Consider the following 24,459-nt stretch of genomic DNA (forward strand, 5'->3'; position numbering starts at 1 on the left):
CTTCAGATGTAAAACTATAATGTCTCACCTTGGGAAATAAGAAGCACTTGTAGGTCACTCTTAAAGCCTGCTGTCATCATGCATTTCCTCCACTGCTGCCAACTATTGATAGAGGCCCTATTGCTGGTGTTTGACTTGAGTAGTGTTTTCAAACCTGTCAGCTCTGAAAAATGCCCGTCTGTGTGAAGTGCTGCCTCAGGCGGCAGTAATGTTCTCACAGCCCCTCCCACTGCCAGCACTCTTTGCTGCTTCCTCATGTTGGTTGCAGACATCCGGTTTCATCTTATATTCTCATAGTGAAGACAGCCAAATTAAGGGATACTATTGGTGCTGTAGCAAATAGAATTGCGACAATACTACTGCACCGTTAAATATGTAGTCTTCAGGCAGAAGACAGTAACTTTCTCACAAGAAAATCCACTTTGTACTCATCAGCCCAAACATTTGGGTGACTTGATACCAGACTTAACATGACTCGACTAGTCCAGGGGGTCTGTTACTGTTCAACAGCAGCCACCCTATGTAGTGGCTAGAGCTTCTGACCTAGGTCCTAATATTTAAACTGGTGTGAAAGTTCACTGAGTGGTTTGGGGCCAGTCACATACCTTCGGCCTAACCTCACAGGGTTGTTGAGGAGAATAAAAGAGAATAAAAATGTAAGCTACTTTGGTCCCCACAATGGAGAAAGATGGGGTATAAATGATGTAAATTACACAGCTGAAGATGGGAGGCAGATAAAAAGGACATGAATGGGTGACAAGAGAATGAGGTAGGGAAAAGGGAGAGGTTATGTGGATTGCCAAGAGGAGGGACAGAGGAAATAGTGTGGGGAAGGGATACAAGGCCAAGCCTGGCTGGGGTTGCAATCTCAAAGTTGGAAATCCCTGGAGATTTTGGGGTAGAGTGTAGTGAGAACAGGATTTGGGAAGGGCCTCAGCTAGCTATAATGCTAGAGTCCACCCTCCAAAGCAGCCATTTTATCCAGGAGGGCCAGATCTGTTATCCAGAGATCAGTTGTAATTCTGGGAGATCACCAGATCCTTGAGGGTCCCAACACTATGCCTCAAAGCAACTACTGACTTACATGACTCAGTCAGGCCTAGCTACATGCAACTGTTCAACAGCAGGCACCCTACAAAAGTCAGTGTGATACAGCTAAGGTTGCCAACATCCAGCCTGGAGATCTCTTGGAATCACAACTGATCTCTAGACCACAGAGATCAGTGTTCTTGGAGAAAATGGCTGCTTGAAGGGTGGACTCTACAGCATTATACGCTGCTGAGATAAATACCCTGCCAAAACCTTTTCCTTCCAAGCCTCCACCCATGAATCTCCAGGAATTTCTCAACTTAAGAGTTAGCAGTTCTAGGTGTAGCAGTTAGGACTTCAGCAGTTAGTACTGTCCAGCAGACCCAAATTCTAGTCTCCATCTGATTGTGGAACCCACTGGTTAATTTTGGACCAGTAACTGACTTTCAGCCTGATCTACCTTAGAGGATGAAGATGGTGTATAGATGAAGTAAATAAGATGGGAAGTAGACTGGTGAATCATTGAGAAGGAGAGAATCAGACAGTGAGGGTATATGGGTGTTGCCAGGAGGGGGGAAAGTGAGATGCTCTCCCAGTCCTAAGGGTTTACTACCAAGCATGGGCCTTGCCCAGTGGCTGATACCACAGCTGTAAGGGAGAGGGAAAGCTGAAGACAGAGGCAAATAAATGTAGGTTGGCTGTTGGGGAGGAAGCAGAAAAAGGGGAGAGGCTATGTGGGTTTTGGGGAAAGAGGAAATACTGGGGTGCTGTGTGGTTTCCGGGCCGTATGGCCGTGTTCTAGCACCATTCTCTCCTGACGTTTCACCTGCATCTGTGGCTGGCATCTTCAGAGCACCCCAGTGATTCCGGCCGTGAAAGCCTTTGACAACACAAAGAGGAAATAGTTTGGGAAATGGGAGATGGGATGTCTTCTGTGACAAATGCCCATATTTGGGAAGTGGTTTCCAGTGAGAGACTGCCCTGAAAGAGTTAAGTCCTGCCCAGTCCTGATTGGCTGGAGGAAATTGCCAGAGGGAAGAAAAGGAGGTAGCGGGAGTGCTGAGGGTTCTTTTTCCTTGGTTCGTGCTTGGACCAGGATTCAAAGCAGAGAGAGCAGATCAGGAAGGGAGATCTGTCGCTGCGTGTGTGTTCTGACAAGAAGTCAGATTGCTCTAGTCAGGCTGAGGCGGCTTGATAGAGTGTGAGGGAAAGCCCGGGGCTTGGTGGAAGGTGAATCTGCCACTCAGGTGCTTGGCAGCTTGGCTGTCCAGAATAGTGTCTGTCCAACCCCAGTTCAAAGCCCAGTCAGGAGAAGACCAGTCCATAAAGGGGTCAGTTAGGCCTTACCAGGGGACTGCAAGGGAAGGTGGTGAATGTCGAGCCAGAGTCCTTCCAGTCTTAAGACTTGGGTGGTTGTGTGAACTAGAAAGGGTGTGGATCAGAGAGAATCTAGTGTCTCTGTGTGTAACAACTAAAAGCTGAAACATCTGTGAAAGAAAGCTGAAGTAAAATAGAACCTGTGTGGTTGAGAAAGCTTAAGAACCAGAACCTCTTTAAGAGTAGTAGTATATTGGCCACCTACGTGTGACCAAACAGAAAACTTTATTGTAACTGACTGATTAACCTCGCAAGTAGAAGCTCTTTACTTTCTGTAATCAACAAGTGTTTAAAACCTCTCAAGTCAACTGAGAAGCCTTCATTTCTAGCAGAATAAACTTTACAAATTCTGTTTCATGTTACCCGAAGTTCCAGTCTATTTTTTTTTCAGTGTGCCTACAAAGGGAGGTGTCTGTCAGCATATGGGCCAACACTCTCTCTTGCAGAGTTTCCCCTCCATTTTGGTCAGAGGTTCCTCCTTTTATTTCTCTGGGGAGAGTGGGAGTGAGGCAGACTCCAAAAAGGGAGTCTGAGCTTCAAAACCCTGTTACACCTTCCACAAGTCCTTATGCTGATAAGGACTGATAGAAAGCAGACAATAGCTTACAAATTGAGAAACTAGTAGATAAACTGACCAGCATGTGTAAGAGAAGCTTCCTGTAATACAGAACATCAGAAAATGTAATTTACTTAATTTATTCGCTGCCTTTTTCTTCTATGAGGACCCAAAGGAGTTTATATCATTCCCCTCATCTCTTATTTTATCCTCACATGTATGTGGAATGAATACTGTTTACATAGCATTGAAACCAATTTACCATATATGATTTTTGGCCTAACTCCTGTTTAATGGTTTCTGAAAGAAGATTACAGACGGAAGCACATCACTCATGTAATTCCAGACCATCAGACCCCTACTTCAAGTGAAATTAGTTAATTCTTTACTGTCACTATAAGTTCACATTAGTAGGGGAAGTTCATTCAACCTTCACCCTGTTTTAGTAATATATTACCAAGAATGACAGCCCACTAGAAGGAGAGGATGGCAGTATCCCTTGGACAGGACCAAACCAGTTCTCAGAGCAGCAAGAGGCAACAGTCCCATTATAACAGATTTGTAAAGAAAGGAATAGGGGCAGTTCTTATCCCAGGTAGCTTGTGCCATATTTCCAGTTGGATGCATTATAGTCACTGAGGGCTACATTCAGTTCCATCTCAAGGGAGATCTAGTAATAGCCTACTTTCAGCATTTGCTAATAATCATAATATTTTAACCTACATATTTAGCAAATGGCAGTTTTCTATTGTTATGGGCAAATCAATCTGATACTTACTTCCAGAAGGGAGGGTCACATATTTTTTAACTTCAATGCACAATCTAGTAATCCTACTCAAAGCCACACAAGTTGTTATAGTTTTTTAATGAAACTAGAGAGCTGCTTACAAAAAAACCCCTACACATCTCCCCCATCCCCTCCATCCTCGTCCCTGCCACCACCCTTCACTGGATGGGTCTGACTCAATATTGGTACAATCACAGCACAAACAAAGCTGGAGGAAGAACAAATATGGAAGAGGAAAACAAATCCATTTCAAAGAGAGCTCATCATTTCATTCTATGGGCAGCCTGAGCCAACAGAAAAGCTATGAAGGTACCCTAAATTCCATCCAGCCTCCCCACCTCCCACCCCACCCCTTGTGCCCTATGGTTCCCCAAATATTTTTAACTCTACAGTGAAGAACAGGCTCCACTTCTTTCACATACAGGAAGCAGAGGCTACAGGCTGTAAAATTTCAGGCTTCTGTCCATGCCTGTTGAAGCAATAAACTTAGCATGGTGCCCAAAGGCCACTCCTGTCGTCAGGCCGCTATGCTCTGTAAAAAAATAAAGGATTTGATAGAAAATTACTCCCTTGCATGTTTCTCCAAATAAAACAACCCTCCCCACACTTGTCTCTTTGAACCATCTGCCAACACTTGTCTTTTCACAATGCAATATGGGGTCCCAGCTTCTCACCTGTGAAGTGAAGAACCTCTGTCCACTGCTTACAGATGTACACCTGGACATCAGTGCCACCCAGGGCCAGATAGGTGCCACTCTGGTCAAATATAAGAGATTTCACCTGAAAAGAAGGAATAAGGATTTGAGATGCACATATTGTCATTAAGCCACACTCTCAGCCAAGTGTAGAACCTCATGCACCAGCCAAGAGGGAACAAAAAGCGAAGCGATATGTAGTGCTAGCTACTACCAGAGGGGTGTATAACAACCACAGCATGCTTTGAAAGCAGACAGAAGAACTCCAAGTACAAGGAGGAATTCCAGCTACCTTTAGCCTGCAAATTAGAGGAACTAAAAATACTTGGGGGGCAAAGGTAGATAAAAATCAATGATTCTGAAGGTTACAGAACATTCAGAAATGGTGAAGTTGGCAGGACTATTAAGAGACAATAGTTGGAACAATTTTTTTAGGAAACTGGAAACCTTTTATGCACTATCTTTTGAAAATATATTCAAATAGAGAAGTAGTGGCAGGGTTTTAAATCTAAAGAAAACAGCAGATTGTAACCATTAGAATATAATGTAAATATGTTAATAGTTAAGGTTGTAAGCATGTTAAATTGATACATATCAGCGGGTATTAATGAAATAATCTAAGAATAAAATGCTAGATGAGATTAAAGAAGATAGAAGACTCTCTCTCAAAGTGGTATTATGTTTATATGTTAATTTATTAGAATTTGTTAGAATATTAAGTTCCATTCAGTTGTTGTGTTTCAGTTTTCTGTTTATTATCCTTGTAATTTTTCTTGTTTTTCTGTCATCTAACTTCTTCTGTATAATTAAAAATTATAAAGACAATATAAGGTGTGTAGTAGGTTGTGAGTTTTTGTTTATATATTTTGTTTGTCTTTTGTTAGAAAATAAAATTATTTTTTTTAAAATTTGGTAAATGAATTCTATTAATCTATTCACAATTTCATGCTCTTCCAGATATTTTTGTAATATTTTGGTTAGAATTTTCACCTAGAAGATATTATCACACACACTTGGTTGTACAGTGCTCAAAACTGTGAATTTGTGTCTGCAGAGATAACACGCCTCTTTTTCACAAGAGTTGTGAAAAAGCCCTTATTCCTTCCAGAGAATCGCAGAATCAATCCTTTACCTCTTAAGTGTTACGTCTCAAGAAGTTCAATGAATAAAAGATTGTATGGAGTAAAACAGATCAATACAAGGAATGAAGTGTGAGGAACAAGCAATAAAAATGAAAGTGAAACATTTTGAGCAGATTATTCCACAAGTCTTGGGATTGTTACGTGTATATTTTGAGGTTTTTCACGTTATTCTCTCCCTGAAGGTGAAAATCTGTAATGGCAGCAGGCCATAAAAGAGATCCAGTTTGGGAATATTATAATGAAGTTCCTCTACTTATGGGTAAGGCAGGCATTATTCTAAAAATGAAACCTTCATCTGGTTGTAAATACTAAGATTATGTCACCAAGAATGAATCTTTATGTAGAAAACCATGATTTGAATCTGCTGATTAGCTATTTAATTGATTCGATTTAAATCAAATCAGCTCTATTTAGGGGACAAAAAGATCACACAAACCTCAAAATTATTGTCTAGTTGCAGTGTCTTGAAGTTCTTCAGCTTGCGCAGATCCCACAGTTTGACAGAAGAATCATCCGCAGCTGTGGCCAGGTAGTAACCATTCTCAGAGAAGGCAATACTGGTAATAGGGCCTGAATGCCCTGGGAAGTTTGCCACATTTGTCCGCTCCTGAGAGAGGAAGACAGCCAGAGTGATTAGGGACATGTTAAGACATACTATGGTAGAAAGCAGCAACCTGGTACTACTCTGCCCCATGCCTGCCTGTCCTGCGAATAATTTCCCCTGACATTTTCTACTTGGCATGTGGAACTAAGTTCATCTTAGCAGTGGCACCAGCATTCAACTTTTAAGTGTCCCCAAATAACTTAAAAGTTGATGAAGAAGTTCAGAGATGGAGGGACAAATTTTAAGTATCCGAGCAAGGGACTCCCCTAAAGAATGTTAATTAAAATAGCCCGATCAACTAAAATTAAAAATTAACTGGAAGTGCCTTTTAAACCAGGTGATGTTGCAGTTTTCATACACAGTATTTTCACACACAGTAGGTAAGTTTGAATATGCACGAATATATTTTACCTTCAAGTCCCAAATCTTAATCTGAGAGTCCATAGTCCCTGTTCCAAAAATAAGTCCATCAGGATGGAATTGAGCACAGGTGAGAGCTGCCAAGAAAAAAGAAGACTGTATCACCAGAGAAGTCACCAGGAGTCCAGCATTCAACAAGATGGAAAAGCCTCCATCTAGCATTCTTGCTCCCATAAATCACATCAAATTTGGAAGCTCTACACTCCCCCAGCAATGTCACACAGAAGCTGCAAGGCTAAAGGCAAAATGCAGAGTCCTTACCACAGCCAGAAGTTTCATCTGTGACCTTGGTGAGGACACGGCCAGTCTGGATGTCTGAGAAGGCCCAATACTGAGAAAGAGAAAAAAGGCTGAGTTGGTATAGGATAAAGAACTGTCTATTCATTTTGCAGGTACCTGATCATGACTGTCTAAACCAATCTAGGCATGAACTTATTTGGTCCTCATCTCACCTGGTCATCAGAGGAGCTCAGCAGATAGTCACCTGTGGCATGGAGACTCAAACCCGTCACAGCACTCTCATGGGCACGCACAACCTGCACGCATGAAGTACTGGGGACTGACCAGATCCGGATAGTGGCATCTGGAGAAGCTGAGAACACAAGCTCCTGGAAGAAGAAAAAAGAAAGCACTTTGATAATTACACATAATCAATTGGGCTTAATTAGAAACAGAAAGAAAAGCTTAAAAGTCAGCCCAGCTTGTTGAAGGCTTGAGAAAGATCAAAGAATAGCTCCAGGAGGCATGAAAGTTGGTGAGATAATTTCAAAGAAAAAGCTGTGATTGCAGTCTATAGTCCTTACCTGGGATGGGTGGAACACCACACTAGTGACTTTCTTGGTGTGGCCTTTGAGGGTTGCCAGGATCTGCTCTGAGCTCTTGTCAAATACAACAACATTTTTATCTGCTCCACCTGGAACATAAAAGAGGATGCTGAGAAATCACTGGCTCAGCACTCAGTCAGGAGGGCAAGGGAGAAAAAAAAAGATGGCCATCCATTCCTTCAACACTGGCTGTCCCAGAACATACGCTGGCTGAGAATGGCCCACAGCCATATAATAAAGTATAACCTCATGGAATCAGGACTTTTTAAAGACAGCAGCAATATCTCAAACTATCACACTTTTCAGTCAAAGCGAAAAACAGAGATGCCTCCATGGCTCCCACTATCCTGACACAGAAAAACTCAAGAGAAAGACTGACACATAAAAGCCTTAACATACCTGTAAGGATCTTGTTAGTGTCGGAAGGACACAGGTCAAGAGCAAGGATGCCTGGGATGCTGGCACTGTGCAGTCCCTATTCAAAAGCAACAGTGATGAGATTAACATTCCAGGCCAAAAGCGGGGAAAGTCCCAATGGCTTCATCTCATCAACTGCCAAGCAACATAAGAAGCCCTTACAAAGCAAATGAATAACCATTCCCAGGTATTTGGCTTTGTGCCAGAGTTTCTGCAACCTGCTGTTCCCCTTGATAGGACAGGTACACCTTTTGATTTGATATCAGTGACAGACTTCCTACCACAGACTCAAGTCCATGCTTGCACCATCAGTAACAAAAGCAACAAGGGCATCCTAGTATGCTTAGTGAGGAGAACAAACTGATTTCCTTGAATAAGATTAAAACATAAGTAAGCTTGAAATTACTTCCAGAACAGTAGAATCAATCAGGCAGACAACAGTAATTCCCAGTTATGAGACATTATGCTGAACTGGCTTTGGTAAAAAGCACAGAACACCACTGGTTTACAGGGGCTTGGAGATGAGCATCCTACTCCAACAGAAACATGGAATTCATACACCATAGACTTAGCCAGGCTACACTGCTCCCAGGATCAGTAGAGGTTAGAGCAGGAGTGTCAAACTCGTTTGTTATAAAGGCCAATGGGGTGCCTGCCTTGGTTGTCGAGCCTGCAATAGGCTTGCCAGATCAGACCAGGACTGGGGGAGGTGGTCAGCACTGGGTGAGAAGTGGCTGCCTCCACTGGTGAGATTTCAGCAGACTCACCAGCCCAGAATGGCACTGGGAGAGGGGGTCGGCACTGGGGAGGAATGGCTGTCTCAGCTGGTGAGCCCACAACCCAGATCAGCACTTTGAGCTTGTCAGTCCAGAACAGCGGGGGGTGGGGTGGGGGCTGGAAATCCTGCAGTAGGCTCACGAGTGCAGAACGGCATGGGCGGGGTGTGTGCCTCAGCCGATAAGCTTGCAGTGGGCTCACCAGCAATGATAGTAAAAAGTGGGTTAATTGGACTGCAGACCAGGAGCTCAATTACATGTCTGCAATAGGCATTCAGTAAAATTTAGAAAGCTTGTGTCTTAGAGCACCTGATTCCTCAAGGCAACTTCCACTATGAATCAAGAGCGCTGTACTCACCACATGAGAAGCCACTTGACGGTATTTGCTTAGTTCTTCAGGCTTCACCAATTCCTCCGGCACAGTCTTTCCTCTCTGGCATAACAAATACAAAAGTCATTATGCTGGAACAGGAATATTCTGTCAGTCTAGACTAGGAGCAGCAACTCCTTTCAATACACACTACAGAACTACTTGCTGCTTCTCCTTCCTGTAAAACTTTCAGAAACAGACACTTACCTTTTTACGCTCTGTGGTCAGCACTGTGGCTTTATCTTGAAGCTGCAAGATAAAACATTATTAGGACAAACTGTACTCAAATTTGGCATATTACAGCATCAAATGACATGGGACAACCTGACACTGCTACTGTAATCTAGAAAGGAAAACACAGCGATCTGGAACACAGTCAGCTCTGAAGCTTGCAGACAGCATAACAAGAGCTAGAGCAGGGGTAGGGAACCTGCGGCTCAAGAGCCGCATGCGGCTCTTCTGCCCTTGCACTGCGGCTCCACGAGCCAAGGCAGGCGCACCAACTGCCCGCAGCCGGCTGGGTGCCGCCACAGGCTTCCCCTCTCGCCTGCCCCATTGGAGCGGGGTGGGCGCTTTCCTGGCGGCCGGCGAGGCCAAGCCGCTGGCCCCATTCTTGCCTGCCCTGCAGGCAGCAGGGCAGACGCATCCATGCGCTTCTCAGAATGAGCAGAGTAAAAGGTAAAAAAAAAACCCAATATATACAGTGTTATCTTTATTTTAAATATCAAAAATTATTTGCGGCTCCAAGTGTTTTCTTTTCCCATGTAAAACGGGTCCAAATGGCTCTTTGAGTGTTAAAGGTTCCCTACCCCTGAGCTAGAGCAAAGATGTCTGGAGAATTTTGAGCCAAATTTGACTTTTACCTTCTGGATAATCTCTGGGGTCATTCCTGCCAGTTCTCCTAAGTCCATTGGCTCACCAGCACCCTGCAAGGAGAAAAGAAAGAGCTTGTGAGTGCAGAGAAAGAAAACAGAGCATGAATATAAGATTCAGAGACAGACAGATATGTGGACCTTACCACAGCATTTGGCTGTGCAGAAGGTACAGCCTGGGGGACAATGAGACCAGCCTGTGGTTTCAGAGTTGCTAGAGCTGTGTGGGACCAAAAACAAAGAGAAAAAAGTAGTTTTGTAGGTTAAAATAGAAGTGAAATGAAGGACGAATACAGGAACCCTCAGATACCACTGAGGGCTGGATTACCATCTCAATGCCTCACCTTCTCTTGCAGCAGTCACCTCTTTGGTGAGACGGGCAATGACACGACAGGCAGCATCATGCTGGTACAGAGCATGAGAGAGTTCCTGACGTGTGGTCTGCAGCTGCTGCCGAAGTGTGAAACTATGCAGCATGACAGCATCCTGAAGAAGGGTAGATGGGTTATTGGGAGAGGGGGGTTATGGTGCAGTGACAGAGCCGTTTATCTGATGTCTTGCCCTAGCTCTGCATTAACTAATTTTTGCCAACGATTAAACCATTCATGGCTCAGAAATCTCCTTCGTCATTGCCCAAACATTCCAATATAGCAGTGTCTTGCTTTCTTTCATTCTAAATAGGACAGAAACCTCAGCATAATTGAACAAATTGCACATGAAGGTCTCTGCTTCTGCTGAAAAGCAGAAAGTAAACTTGCGGTTCTATCAGTGAACAGATGAAGAATTTCTACTCAATACAATAGTTAGAGAGATACTCACCCATTCATCTTGAAGTGCCTTCAGAATTGCTGGGATGCTAGTAGCAGAGGGTGGCTTTGGCCGAATTGGGTGGGCGACTGCAAATAACATACTCAAGTAAGCATTAACTTTCGTCTGTTGTCTTACCAACCTGCCACCTTTACAACCAAAGATGGATAAACCAGCTGTTCATAAATAGCATAAGCCTGGCAAGCAGTCCAGCTGCAGCCCCCAGTGCCATTCCAAAATGACATTCTTGTCCTTAGGCTCCTTCCGCATCCCAGACATACACTGAGATAACAAGCAGGAATGCGGAAGGGTAAGTTGCAGGACATGCAGGCACATACGGTCTAAGAAAGACGACACGAAGTGGAAGCATTTATCACCTCATGATGAGCAGTTCATAACCTTTAGCACAGCAGAGGCTTGACTTCTAGGGAACTGTTCCTACTGTTCATGCATAGTACCCTTCTATCAGCCAACAATCAGTTTTCAAGAATTCTGAGACAGAGACGACAAACATTCTCCCCAAAGCATCACAAAAAAGGACACTTAAGAAACTTGACTGTAAGCCTCCTCACCTTTAATGTCTATGAGCTGCTCTTCAGACAATGGCTGATTATTCACTGGGTCAGTTCCATTCTCTGCAATATACTTTTCAATCAGTCTTCGCTCATAGATGTGGTTCGAGACTGGGGATACACAGGGATGCTCTGGCACCTCATTAGAAACTACAAGGAGAGAGTTGGAAAAAATGGCATAAACATTAAACTCCCACATAGCACCTCACCCAACATTTTCCAATGGAAAATTAAACTGTTGAGGGAAATGAAAGGGAGTCTCCTCTCTTGAAATATGGTCTCTTTTAATACTAGAAGTAAAATTCTTTTCAAGACAATTTTTTTAAAAAAATACCATTTACATACTAAGAAGACTCTCCAGAATTTGCCAAACGTGGATTTTATGGTTTTTACTCTCTCAAAATGTTTTCCAATAATCATTTAGACAATCTCCAGCCTTAGGAAATTACAATTCTTATATTCTACAAGGATAAACAATTTGTAATACCCTTTGCCTGTGGCGTAGGAGGTTAAGAGCTCGTGTATCTGGAGGTACTGGGTTTGATTCCCAGCTCTGCTGCCTGAATTGTGGAGGTTTATCTGGGGAATTCAGATTAGCCTGTACACTCCCACAGCTGGGTGACCTTGGGCTAGTCACAGCTTCTCGGAGCTCTCTCAGCCCCACCTACCTAGGGTGTTTGTTGTGAGGGGGAAGGGCAAGGAGATTGTAAGCCCCTTTGAGTCTCCTGCAGGAGAGAAAGGGGGAATATAAATCCAAACTCTTCTTCTTCTTCTTAGATGCCTCCATCTTCTGATGTATATAAAAAAGTAGTCTGCGTTTGGAAATGCATACACCAATTTAAGAACCATGCTGACTGATGGGAGAACAGAGAAGCTTGCTGTATCCATGCAAATCTTCAATTTTAGGGTTAGAATCAAAAGAGATGTTCCACCAGCAAAATGGCAACTGAACTTGTGGACAGGGAGGAGACTTTTCACCATTTCTCCCAACTCACTAAGGACCTTCCTTCACCCTCTATGAAGTTCATGAGGGTCCCAGAATCCCCAAAAGCAGAATTTCAAAGGACTCCATGGGCACTAGCAGGAAGTGGAAGTGGGAATGTTCGACTCCACTAATGGTTCTTTGGATCCAATGCTAAAAACGAAAGTGTCGAATGGGAAACACTGATCGTTCAGAATTGGATTTTGATTAGAAAAAGTCATAACAGTAACTGCCAAGGATGTACATTTTTTTGTTTATATAATAGTATGCACTGCATGTGATTAATTTTGTTCACAATTACCATGACGCCTCATGTGCAATAACAATATACTGTTGAAGAGTACAAGGTTATATGGAATAATTCAATATCCCTATTTATTGATATGGCTTACTATTGTGATCTCAGTTGAATTACAGACACTATTTTTTCTAAATTAACATTGTAGTTGTTGTAGTTGCCCAAGAGAATTAAGAGACTGTGCATGTGATAAGTTTTTTTAAGCCTGAAGTGTTGGAAGAGGCATATCATGCATACAAGTCACACCCACAGGTAATTTTTAATGCCTTAAGGTACAGGCTTGTAGACAACCATCAATTTAAACAGCATAGGGTTAAGATACCAGAAGGCTTAAGTCCTCTCTAGCAGGTTGTGTTATGAAATTGAGCACATAAGGTCATTTTGGTGATCTTTGGTTGATCTTTTAGTAAAAATACACAATTGTACACAGAACAGAGTTTTGGTATCCAGATTCACTAAAAAATAAATGCCGCAGTGCCAACAATATTTATGAAATATTGTATTTCAAGATGCAGGCATGCATTAAAAGGTTTTTGCTGTTATAGATTACCCTAACATGTTTCTTTCCTAGTTATGATGCAATAGTAAACTAGAATTAAAATGATAATTTGATTTAAATGGCTGATCAGAGATTGATGTATAACAGAGAAAAAAACCTATGTAAAATTCTAAGCTCATGAAATAATCTCAGTTACAAAGTAACTGACAGTGTCACTTGCACTATGACTGCCTCAAATAATATAACTGAATCTGGTTTTACAACATAAGATAGCTCTACTTTCCCATTCAAAAACAGAAACAGCTGCAGAGCTATTCTGAAGATTTCATCAAATTCTGTAACAAATTCCAGGAATGGCAGCAGCAGCATTGTGCCCCCTTTTTATTTACTATACTTGTATTCCATTTTTCTACAAGACACTTACAGCCCAATCCAGATGGAGGGGAACTCTGCCAGGGATGACTCAGGGGAGGTGGCACTGAGCTGTCTCCAATGGACCCCTGGGTGGTGCAGCAAGCATTAGGAAGGGAAAAAACCACTGCTGACCTGACCTGAAAAGCTCCACTGGAACTAATGATTTACACCACCTGCTTCCATGGAATAAGTCAGAGGGCTGCATGGGGCATTCTCAGGCTGAAAGCCAAGTAGAAGCTACACACGGTTGTCTCTAGACCCAGGAATGCCCCCAGCTTCCCCCTGCCCCAGCATGCTCCCAGACACCAACGTAGCCTCCAAGCGGTGAGCCCTTCTGGGTTTAGGTGTCACACAGGTCTGTGGCACCCAACTGCTGGCACATTTGCTCTCCCTGCCCATCATGCCAGCAGAGTGGACAAATGTGTTGGTGTCCCCACACTGCTCACACATCCTATTCTGCTCCCCTCATCTGGATTGGGCCATTAGGGTGTTGTACAAATTTAGAAGACAACAAAACCTTAAAAGGCTAACAGACTGGCTGTGGGTTAGCCAAGGCAAATGTATACCTTAACACAGTAGTGGGATTCAAATAATTCAACAACTGGTTCTGGTGGTGGAATTCAAATAATTTAACAATTGGTTGTTTACAAGCTCCATTTTAACAACCAGTTCTGCTGAAGTGGTGTGAAGCTGCTGAATCCCACCACTGCCTTAACAGTCTTTAAAGTGCCACAAGATTGCATTTTGTTTTTGCAAAACAGTATGTGCTGTTTCCAAATGCTACTAAAGTAAATAATTAAATTAGTTTATTTTTTAAAAATCAACTATAAGAGATATAAATACTGAAATTAACTATAAGAATTACAAATACCTAAGACAATTTAGCAACTGATCAATTTCACAATGGGGTCAACCACTGAATCTCTGTTCATGGTAAAGACTCAAAACAAAAAATGTGTAAAGAACTCTATCCATCTGCTATCCTATCAAGCAAAGGCCTAAGTGGCTTGAGTACTCCCATCTTAGATCAGGTTCACTTGCTGCTTTGTTGCCAGAAATGAAACACAAATCGGTCTAGAATGGCAATCCAGCAAACTGTTTAAGCTCCAGCCTAGTAACAGACTGCCCTCAAAAGAAGACTGTTAAGTATTTTTATTACTACTACTATATTTGTATTCCATTTTTCTCCCATCGTGAACTCAAACAAGTAAATTTAAGATTCCCAGGGGACATCCCATCCAGCTACTGAACATAAATACTTAAGTTTTACCAAGGTGGATGCATCATGTGCCCTTAAACCGTAACCCTAGTTCCCAATAAGAGCAAGTTCTTCACCCCAACCTGACTAGGCGTTCAGGGTGTGCTACTGCATCCATGCACACACCCACATTTGTTACACACGCGCCCGTATATCTGTGCATGAATGCACGGAATCAGAAAGCCGGAGCCCGAGGAGGATTTCTCCCACCACGCAGAGGACCTCTAAGTGAATAAAACAGCAGTAGCGTCCACTTTCCCCTCCCAACTATTGCCGCGGCCCGAAGCCGCCAGCTTTCCTCTCTCCTCCTTTCCGCCTGCTCGCGTCTACGAGCAGGAAAAAACGGGAGAAGGCCACTCACTGGAGCAGATGAGAGACATGGCGAGCGCCTCCTCAGTATAAGCTCCACGGCTGCTTCCGGGCCACGCAATTGAGGGGGGGAGATTCTACTTCCGGGAGCCCCACACGGCTCCTTCGAACTCTACCACGCGCTAGACCCCAGCGCGCGCGGGAGACTCCGCCACCGAACGGAAACTCCTCCCAGCATACACTGCACGCAGTGCCGAGACTCCCATTAGCAACTTCCGGATCCGGAGACGCTATTGTGAGGATCCTAAACTACAGTTCCCGACCTGAGAGCAGACGAGTGAGGGCAGCTGTAGTCGACTGAATAGAAATCTCTGCTTCTGGGTAATTGCCTCTATGCACACCTTAATTTGGACTACCCTTGTCGATATGCAATCGTAAGCACATTGGGAGTGCACGTAACTAAACCGAGGAAAGAGGGATGCGCTCAGAACTACAACTCCCAGCGTGCTCCAGTTTGAGTTGCAAGAACTTCGTTTCCCAGCATGCATGTGGACTTGGATCGGGATTTGAATCTCTCCGCAGAGACATAAAGGTTTTCACTTCTGGTCTGGATAGTTTATTTCTTTGCTTCAGGCGAGGAAGAAAGAACGGGCTGGGTCCCACTTCTTGAGTTGTCATTGTTTTCCCTTGAGGTCTGCGAATCTTTTTTTTTTCCCCTCCTGTTCAGAGCGAAGCATGTCAAGTGCCGCTGAATTCCTCGGGGAGTGGAATCGGGGGAAGTGGTGGGGCGAGATGGGGCAGAACCTATTTGCTGTGGAATTACAACTGTGTCTTAAGAGGTTGCAGAAGTTGGGATTTTTATCCTGTAATAGGTTATCGTTTCAAAGGTTTGGAGAAGGCGGGTCTCTATTTTAGCTTGTTGTGTTGCTGTTCCCAAGACTGTAAAAAAGGAGGATTGGGAATGGTGAACTGTGCTATAGCCCTTGTGGATTAGTCATGTAAATAACGAGTGGTATTACGGAGGGTCTCCTGGCTGGCAAAACACGTTATTAGACTCGCTTACTATTTACTTTCAAAGTGTGCTATTTGCAATTGGGGGGGGGGGGGGCTGTTAATTGTGGAGTATCTTGCAGTATTAAAAATATGCATCTTTCTTTCTGAGTCTCAGGAAAACTGCAGTAGAAAGAAGCTGCTTTAATAATAAAGCTGCTTTTAAAATAAACTATAACAATGGTATATATGTCAATGGGCTCTCCTGAATGTGTTTGTAGGTATATGATTGCTTCCTTAATTTAAAGGCTCTCTATGGGGTCACCCTAAGTTAGCTATGACTTCATGGCACTTTACACAGAGAGAGAGAGATGTCTAAAAAAAAATTCCACTGATTTTGTTTCTTCCTATTAGTGAACTCCCTCTGCATTGTGATCTAGATATTGCCAGGACAATATATTTCCATTTCTGTCTCCACAATAACCACTCTTGTTTCACACAGTTGTTCACATCTCATTGCTTAGTACAGGTCACTTTGAACATTTTTTTTTCATTTCTGTGTGCATATTCAATCCATTTTTCTTGTAGATGGAGGGTCGAGAATGGTATGATAGAGTTAATAATTCGTCCTGGATTAGGAGTCTGCATTTCTCTCTTTTGCATTTATTGTTTTGAATCATCATTCCTTGTGGTTTCTCTTTATAACTGCTGGGGTGGTGGTTTTGTAACCTAAGAATGTACATTTGTATGTCTATGATGTCATAAACATGTTTGTCATTCTTTGTAGTGTTTAGAGCAGGGGTCCCCAAACTTTTTAAACAGGGGGCCAGTTCACTGTCCCTCAGACTGTTGGAGGGCCGGACTAAAAAAAACTATGAACAAATTCCTATGCACAAATGATTGTAAAATGTTTGATTTCAATTCCTTTCCAATGTTCTCTTTCTGTCATGGTCCTATTTTTTAGAGACAGTAACCAAAGTATGTCAAAATTACACCAGGGTGGGCTCCAAATGTATTGTTGGGGAGGCTGTGGAATACCTTCCCACCTGTAAAAAAAAAAAGCAGAACTTTCCCAATGAAGCATTCCATCTAACCCAGGATCAGGTATCTTCCTGGGTTCTTTCCTCCCTAGCAGCCAAAGCGAGTGATTCACCAGCCCTGGCTGGGAGTGCCAATGGGAGTGAGGTGTGGAACAGAAAGCCTGAGAGCAATACTACATGGAGTAGCCGAGGAGGGAAGGGCTGGAACAGGCGATTGCCACATGTAACAAAGTGTTTCCAACTCTGGGTCAGAAAAAATTCATGGAGATTTGGGAGTGCACCATCATGCCAATTTGCAATCAACTTAGCCAGATTTGGGGCCAGTTCCCTCCTCTTCCCCTCGAGTTCACACTGCACATGAATGGGAGCTTCATACGCCGCCATGCCTGCCTGGCAGGGTCGGGATGAAATGCACCTCTCAGGGGGGGCCACATTTGGCCCCCGGGCCGTAGTTTGGGGACCCCTGGTTTAGAGTATTAGACTAGTCTTGGGGAAAGGCAGTATAAATGCCCAATAAAATAAAATCCTGTGTTCAAATAGCCACTCACCATGAAACTCATGGGTGTTCTTGGACTAGTCATTCTCTCAGTCTGTTGGACCTGTTGTGATAAAATGGAAGACTCAAGTATGTCATCCTGAATATTTTAGACAAAGTGGATGTGAACATGAGCTAAATAAATGTTCTGGAGTCTCAGATAAATGCACTGTCTTAAAACTATATTTGCAGGAATTGACGAGATGAGCAGGAGGGGTCCCTCGTTATGGTGTAGCCACCAGCTCCTGCTACGACCAACCTTTGCCATCCTGGTGTCTCTTGCTGTCTTTCATGTGGGTATGGCGAATGGCCAGCATCACCGGAGGGAACCTTGGCGAGAGAAGAATATGCAGCCTGACTTCCTGTCCAAAATTACTCGAGCAGCGAGGGAAACCTTGGAAGATATTCTTGGGCCAGATAATTTTCTCATATTGAATGAAGTAAGAAAGAAATTCCATGTTTAGTTGTTGCACAAATATGGGCTGAGCCGCATGCTTGGGAAAGAATAATCAAATGGTTCTGCCTTCCTTGGACTGAACCACTTCAGAATACAGGGAATCAATGCAATCTCTTTCCATATCAAAAAACTACCCCTGCCTATGGAAAGCTAGGATTGTAGCCAATTTGTCTTTTGCATCTGCTAGTTTTCTATAATCAGGGATTGTTAATATGAGGCTTGGATCACTTGCTTCTTCGGTGTATGAACATCTGCTAAAAGGCAGACTGACTAATATTTGCAGGTTGATGTAGGTGGTTGCATGCTCCATTTTCCTGGTTCTTTGAATTATTTATTGTTTATATCTACAGTATTCTACTGTATAGAAACTCATGTTCTGATCATGTTTATTTGAAACAAAATCTTAGTCTAATGTAAAGAAAAACCTTTTTTGGTTCCAACATTGATAATCTATGGAAATCATCTCTGCCATTCATTCCAGACATGTGAACAGGATTACCTCTCTGCAACCAAAATAACAGAATTTTGAAGCAGCCTTTAAAGTGTTGCAGCATAAGCTTTTGTGAGCCAGAGCCTAGGTTATCACATTGTCTTTGACTAACCTTTTTTGCTCTGTCATCCATGATACATTGCTTCAGGCCTAGTTGTCTGTACTGTTATAAACCATGTTAATAACCATGGGTTATAAAGCATGCTAGAATTTCTGTTCTATCTAATTACCTTTTATTATTTACGGAGGCTGATATTTGGGACAGCAGTATAGCCAGTGGTGGGGTTCGGCCTGGTTCGGGCGAACCAGTTGTTAAGCCCCTTGATACTCCACCCTGAGAGAGGGAGAGACAGGACAGCACTGCCAGCCCAGAAGCGCACGATCTGATCGGCAGGCTTGGCTGGCTGCAGATCGAGCTGCACACCTGCCGGGCTGCACAGCCTTCAGGAGAGGCCTACTGGTTCCTGGCTGCAGCTGGGCGCCAGCAGGCCTCCTCCCCCAAAGGCCGCGCAGCTGGCTCAGAGGCACACGGCCCAATTGGTGGCTGGCTGCCCCCCTTCCCCGTCTAGAAGGCGCAGTCAGGTAAGTGGGCAGTGGCAGGGAGCATGCGTGACAACTGGGGGTGGGGTGCGGGGAAACCGGTGGTTGAGGGATTAGAATCTCACCACCGAGTATAGCCCTGGCATGGTGTCTGTTAGAAAAACTCCTAGTTCACTGTAAGCTGTCATATAAAGTAGAGGGAAGGTAGTTTAAGAGTTAAATTCAGTCTACAGAACTACATCCTGTTTCATTGTTGCTAGCCTTTAATTGGTACATAGTTATTTTTTTACTCCATAGCTCCTGTTGTTTGTGTCCCCCTTATTTCAGCAATATTATTACAACTGAAGGAATTGCATTGTGTCACTGAGTTACTGAGACTTTAACGCTGGCAGTGATGCAATCAGGGACATGTGGACAATCCCTATGTCTGTCCTTCCTCTCCCTACAGAATATCTCTTCCGCATTCTGGGTATTATCCTCTGGGATCTCCTCAGGTTTATTTGCCGTGGCTCGAATTGCAGGACAGTTCCTGACTTCCTTTGGCATTGATGGTAAGAGACCTTTTTGGATGGAAACAGAAGGTGTTAAACGTTGTACTTCTCCCCGCCTATAGTCATTCCTGCTTTCTATGTGAATGATATAGGCTGCACTGTTATGCCTGCTTATTTGCAATTATCCTATCGAACTCAGTAGGAAATACTTTTAAGTAAACATGGACACAACTGCACTGTTTACCATTTCACTGTACTGGAAGCTGAGTAAAGATGTCAGAGCTGACGTATGGTGACCCCTAGGGTTTTCAAGGCAAGATAATATTGGGAGGTGGTTTGCCATTGCCTGCCTCTCCATGGGCTGTGAGAGAGTTCTAGCTTACAAAAATCACCCTGAACCCATTTTGATGCCTAATTTTTTTTTCTCCAGCTAAACTGTCCTTTAGAATCACAGCATAACTATGTCTGCGATCCTTAAGGTATAGTCATTATGGTTTTTTCCACTGGCCATAAGACAAAGAATCACTAGGCCTATATTTCTCACACAGGAGTCCCCTGTTGCACAGCAAACTGCTCTTGGAACCTTTTGGAATGCTGTTCATTATGATAGGATGGTTGGGGTAGGGGGGCGTCGGCAGGGAGAGGTGCTGTTCATACTTCAGAAAGTCAAAAATACGATTCGATATGTCCAGCATTTTAGATATGCCTAAAATAACTTGTTAAATGCTTGCTATTGTATTTGATGAGCCTGCTTATTATTTTATCAATACCTTTCAGCAGCCTTAGGTTAACACTTTTAAATATGTCAGAGTCTGTGTTTGAAGAAAAAAGTTATAATATTGGGAAGCAAGTCCTGTGTAAGTGTATTTTAGTTGAAATCACAGGGTATTGGTTATACTTCCTTTTTTTAAAAAAGAATATTCTGAAAATGTAAATTGTAACAATGTTTGAAAATAATTGCATCATTCAGTTCAGTTGTCAGTGTGCTGGGACTGGTGGTAGGTCTTCTTGTAACATTTGCAAGTATCTCTCAGTCTCTCGTGTGCTATGCCATAGACCTCTAGTGTCCAGTTCCTGGACAAAAGTACTTCACATTGTTAAAATAAAATGGGCATACAGTGTCCCATCTCCCCCCCCCCCCCCCCCCCCCCCGGGGCAAAAAATCCAGTTTGGGACTTGCATTGTATTCCTGATAGTAGCAACAGTCTGACTAAACTGTTCGATGGAGGAATGTTTCCTTTCAGCACCTTCTGATGTTTCTTCACTCTCTGCCATAATAATGAAAGCAGCACCTTATTAGATGGTGTACTTGTAATGGTTTGTAACGTAATTATTTGCTTTTCTTAACTCTATTCAGGGGATCATGCAACTCAGTTCCTGAAGCTGAGCCCTGACCAAGTGCAAACACTGCTTCTCTGGGGCCTGGCTGCTCTGATAGGCTACTGGCTGCTGTCACTGTTGCTGAATCTGGTGCTCGGCATCTTGAGCCGCATCTTGTGGGGCCTCAAGCTGGTCATCTTCATGTCCTGCTTCATGTTCATTGTCTCTATGGTGCATGATCGTTCTGTTCAACTTTCCCTTCTATTATTACTCGTACTCATGCTATATGCTCTATTGGAGGGGCCTAGGTGGAGTCACACCGCTAGAGGTACGAAACTGGAATAATAGTGCGCAGCTTGCAACAGGTAAATTAGATGAACTACAACGCAGGCAAAGGCGGTCATCTCCTAAACATTTGGATGAAGAATAAAACTTACAGGAAGCTATAATGTTCACATACCTTCTTTAAGAGGTGACTACTTTTTTCTTTGTGTATTCAATAACTGCTTCCTAGAAATAGATGTTTTCTTGTATCCTGTCTCCCACAACTATACAGGAACATGTGACCCCAGAAGGAAATTTCTGTACAGGAAAATGAATGCACTTGACATGGTAACAGCTTCCTACTTGTCACTCTATAGACTTGTTCTTCAGGAGGGGCTCTCTCCTTCTCCATCCTAGTCCTCTCTGTTTCAGTCACGCCTCTTTCTAAACTCACCATGCCAACCTACCTGAGTTATTTTCTGGCTGATTCTAAAAATACCATTTTGCTTCTTAAAGAATGAAAGGCCTGATGTTTGAGTGACAGTGCTACTCACTATGAAAATAGTGCACTTTTAAGTGTTTTTCCATAACCATGCCTGCCTAAGACAAGAATGGGGCATTTTGTGGTATACTTTGAGGGTCTAAATGTGTCTCAGTTGGTTTATCTAACAGCAAACCCCCTGTTCCAAGTGCCTTCCCAAAGCAAAAGGTGGCTGCTCTGTTTACAGCAGCACCAGAGGAAATCAGAATGTTACATAAAGGTGTTGTATGTGTTTACAGAACTTTTTATCATTCAGTTCACTACAAGCCAAAGATGTCTGATGAATCTAAGACCAGATTAAGTTTCCTTATGGACTCTAGTTCTGCAAGAGGAAATTTGATGATCCACAGCAAATAATGTTCATGTGCCTTTCCTGGTTGGAAATAAGCCATAAACCAGAGACAAAGTGAATTGAATGTACAAAGCACATCCCTCCAGATAGAGTTTATTGAGCACTACTATCAAACCCATGGTCTGAAGACTTGTGCCCTTGATGACTGTTTTGAGGAGGCATAATGTACTACTCTGGTGTTAAACATATTAGTTGCCACTATGTATATTTTTAAAATTTTGCCAATTTTAAACCAATGGAGTATTTTGTTATATGCTTTTCCAAATAAAGGCTATTTAATGATCACCTGTTTGCTTTGGTGGTATCTTTTTTCAATTCATCCTTGTTCAGTGTGAGAGATGATTCACAGAATAAGGTAAACTGTATGTGGAGAATTCATGATAGTTCAACTTCTAAACGGTTAGGAGTAAGATGCAATTTATGATTGGCTTGGTGACTATGAAATATTTTGAAGTTGGCAACATAAATGCTTTGGCCCTTTCATGAAATATTATCCTATGGATTTGTGTACAATTCATTGATGAATATTGACAAATTCTCCATGGCTGCATCTACAAACAGCCTTTATCTGTACCACCATACCTTTATGCCTAGCCAGATTTTATGAAATGGTTCTGCCTCCACACACTTGTCTCTCTGGATCGGAGCTTCTTCCTATTGTTTGCCCAGAGAGACTGAATCTGGCTCTTGTGTTGTAGCCATTTGCCAGCTCATACTGGGGAACAAATTCAGTAATGTGGGAGGGGAGAATGTAATTGAAAGTTAAGAGGAAAGAAGGAAGGGCAAGATTCAAAGAAACATTCAAGGGATCATATTCAGGCATATTTGAGATTTTATATTACAGAGCAGTGTACATCTAAAAGGTGTTTGATGTGTTTTTTTAATCCCTCCCAACAACTAGAGCACAGACATCTACACATGGGCCGTTTCCGCACGGTCACACTGCAGGGGTGCTTCGGCATAAATGATGCCGACGCACCCCCCTGGGACCGTTCGCATGGACAGTCCCGGTAGGAGTGGGGAAGAGCCTGTGCCGTGCCTGTGCCGTCCCCTGAATGCTGTACCATCCCTCCGGCCTTCCGGCGCGTCGGACAGGTCAGAGGACACGCCCCCTGCCCTGCATGACAGCTCTGGACCGCAGGTGTAGGTAGGCGTATCCCTATGGCCTGTGCTACATCACCTGAAGGCCGTAGAAATCGCAATGGCCTTCGAGGAAGGGGGGGGATGGCGCCTTCCAGCCGCTGCCATTTGCGTGGCAGCGGTTGGAAGCCACTGTTTCTGAAAAACCTCGCTCAGGGAGCGAGGTTCGGAAACAGCGGCTTCACGCTGCTTGGGTGTTGCGAGGCCGGTGCTGCTGCAATGCAGCAGCACCGGACATGCGAATGGTCTCCCACAGATGCTGTTTTTAGCGTCCCTGGGATGCTGAATTCAGCCCATACGGAGAGGGCCATGGACTTGCTGCCTTTGGTGGACATACCTAATGCAAAGATTCATCAAGTTGCTTTATTGCAAGAGTCAGTCAGTGAGCTAGTCAGATGTTCGCTTGTCTGCGCATGTGATAAAATAATTGCATGGAATTTAAAAAGCAGGTTTGGGAAGAGAATGCTGCCCTCCTTGAATAGTACTGAATCTACGCTGTTTGTATTAGCAAGCAGTGGCTCTTCAGTGTACCATCAAATTACCACACAAACAGCATTGATTCAGGATGATACATTGGTTGTACTGTGAACGTGTCTTCAGTGGGACTCCAGTAATCCAGGCTGGTTAGTTCACACACCCAGTAGTGCAGGAAGGGCTATGCAAAGTTGTATAGTGTCTCCTGGACTGTAGGGGACTGGCTTCTGCAGTCAACACAGAGTCCTCGGCCTCTTGTACTTTCCTGCAGCTCAAGCTTTATTATTTCCAACACCCCTTCAGGCAGGAGCTGGATGACTTCACCCCACTGAAGAGAAGACTGTGTTCTGAATCTCCACTGTTTATGATGACGTGCTAAAGAGCCACTGCTTGCTAACCCTTCTTGCTTCAAATAAATATTTGTAAAAGAGCTACTGCTATGCTGGTGGTCGTGTGAGATGGGAGTCAGGTCCTGGCTGTGGAAGGAAAGTACTGTTTATGCCCCTACATTGCTGCTGGAGCTCTCTAGCCTGATCTTAGTGTTGTTTTCTAAATAACCCTGGGGGTCATTTGCCAGATTGAAGCTGATCTTCACTTGGCAGTCTTGGGTGGATTTGCAGTGGCAGCCTCTTCTTATTTGTAGGTGGATTGTTGAAGAGCTGTTGGAATTCATTCAAATTTTAACTGTATGATAACCTATCTTGCATGTGCCCCAAACCTATGGTAAGTTTGATTTTTGAACAATAAATTAAACCTAATAATTTTGATTAGTTAGATATTTAAGTTCTAATTGTTAGTCTCAGGCTGCATCATACTC

The 24,459-nt window shown here is 43.4% G+C and overlaps 2 protein-coding genes across 5 annotated transcripts; one reads left to right on the forward strand and one right to left on the reverse strand.

Moving 5' to 3' along the window:
* Positions 1-3,810: 3,810 nt before the first annotated feature.
* On the reverse strand, positions 3,811-15,244 carry PRPF19 (pre-mRNA processing factor 19). Its single transcript, XM_048485299.1, has 16 exons — positions 15,061-15,244; positions 11,249-11,398; positions 10,689-10,765; positions 10,214-10,355; positions 10,016-10,089; positions 9,861-9,923; positions 9,205-9,246; positions 8,986-9,060; positions 7,834-7,909; positions 7,414-7,523; positions 7,063-7,218; positions 6,872-6,941; positions 6,602-6,687; positions 6,023-6,193; positions 4,424-4,529; positions 3,811-4,281 (listed from the first exon to the last, which is right to left on the reverse strand). Exons 1-16 carry the CDS (start codon positions 15,077-15,079, stop codon positions 4,184-4,186), a joined length of 1,515 nt encoding a protein of 504 aa, XP_048341256.1. The 5' UTR covers positions 15,080-15,244; the 3' UTR covers positions 3,811-4,183.
* Positions 15,176-22,313, forward strand: TMEM109 (transmembrane protein 109). Of its 4 annotated transcripts, none has more exons than XM_048485303.1 (4): positions 15,176-15,389; positions 17,888-18,013; positions 19,509-19,611; positions 20,909-22,313. In XM_048485303.1, the coding sequence occupies exons 2-4, from the start codon at positions 17,921-17,923 to the stop codon at positions 21,214-21,216; spliced, it is 504 nt and encodes a 167-aa protein (XP_048341260.1). In that variant the 5' UTR covers positions 15,176-15,389; positions 17,888-17,920; the 3' UTR covers positions 21,217-22,313. The 4 variants fall into 4 exon arrangements, with proteins under 4 accessions (XP_048341260.1, XP_048341258.1, XP_048341257.1 ...); XM_048485301.1 differs by having other exon boundaries at positions 15,178-15,389; positions 17,766-18,013; XM_048485300.1 differs by lacking the exon at positions 15,176-15,389 and adding an exon at positions 15,401-15,700 and having other exon boundaries at positions 17,766-18,013.
* The last annotated feature ends 2,146 nt before the right edge of the window (positions 22,314-24,459 follow it).

The sequence above is a fragment of the Sphaerodactylus townsendi genome, linkage group LG02 (assembly GCF_021028975.2).
Source record: "Sphaerodactylus townsendi isolate TG3544 linkage group LG02, MPM_Stown_v2.3, whole genome shotgun sequence".
Taxonomy (NCBI): domain Eukaryota; kingdom Metazoa; phylum Chordata; class Lepidosauria; order Squamata; family Sphaerodactylidae; genus Sphaerodactylus; species Sphaerodactylus townsendi.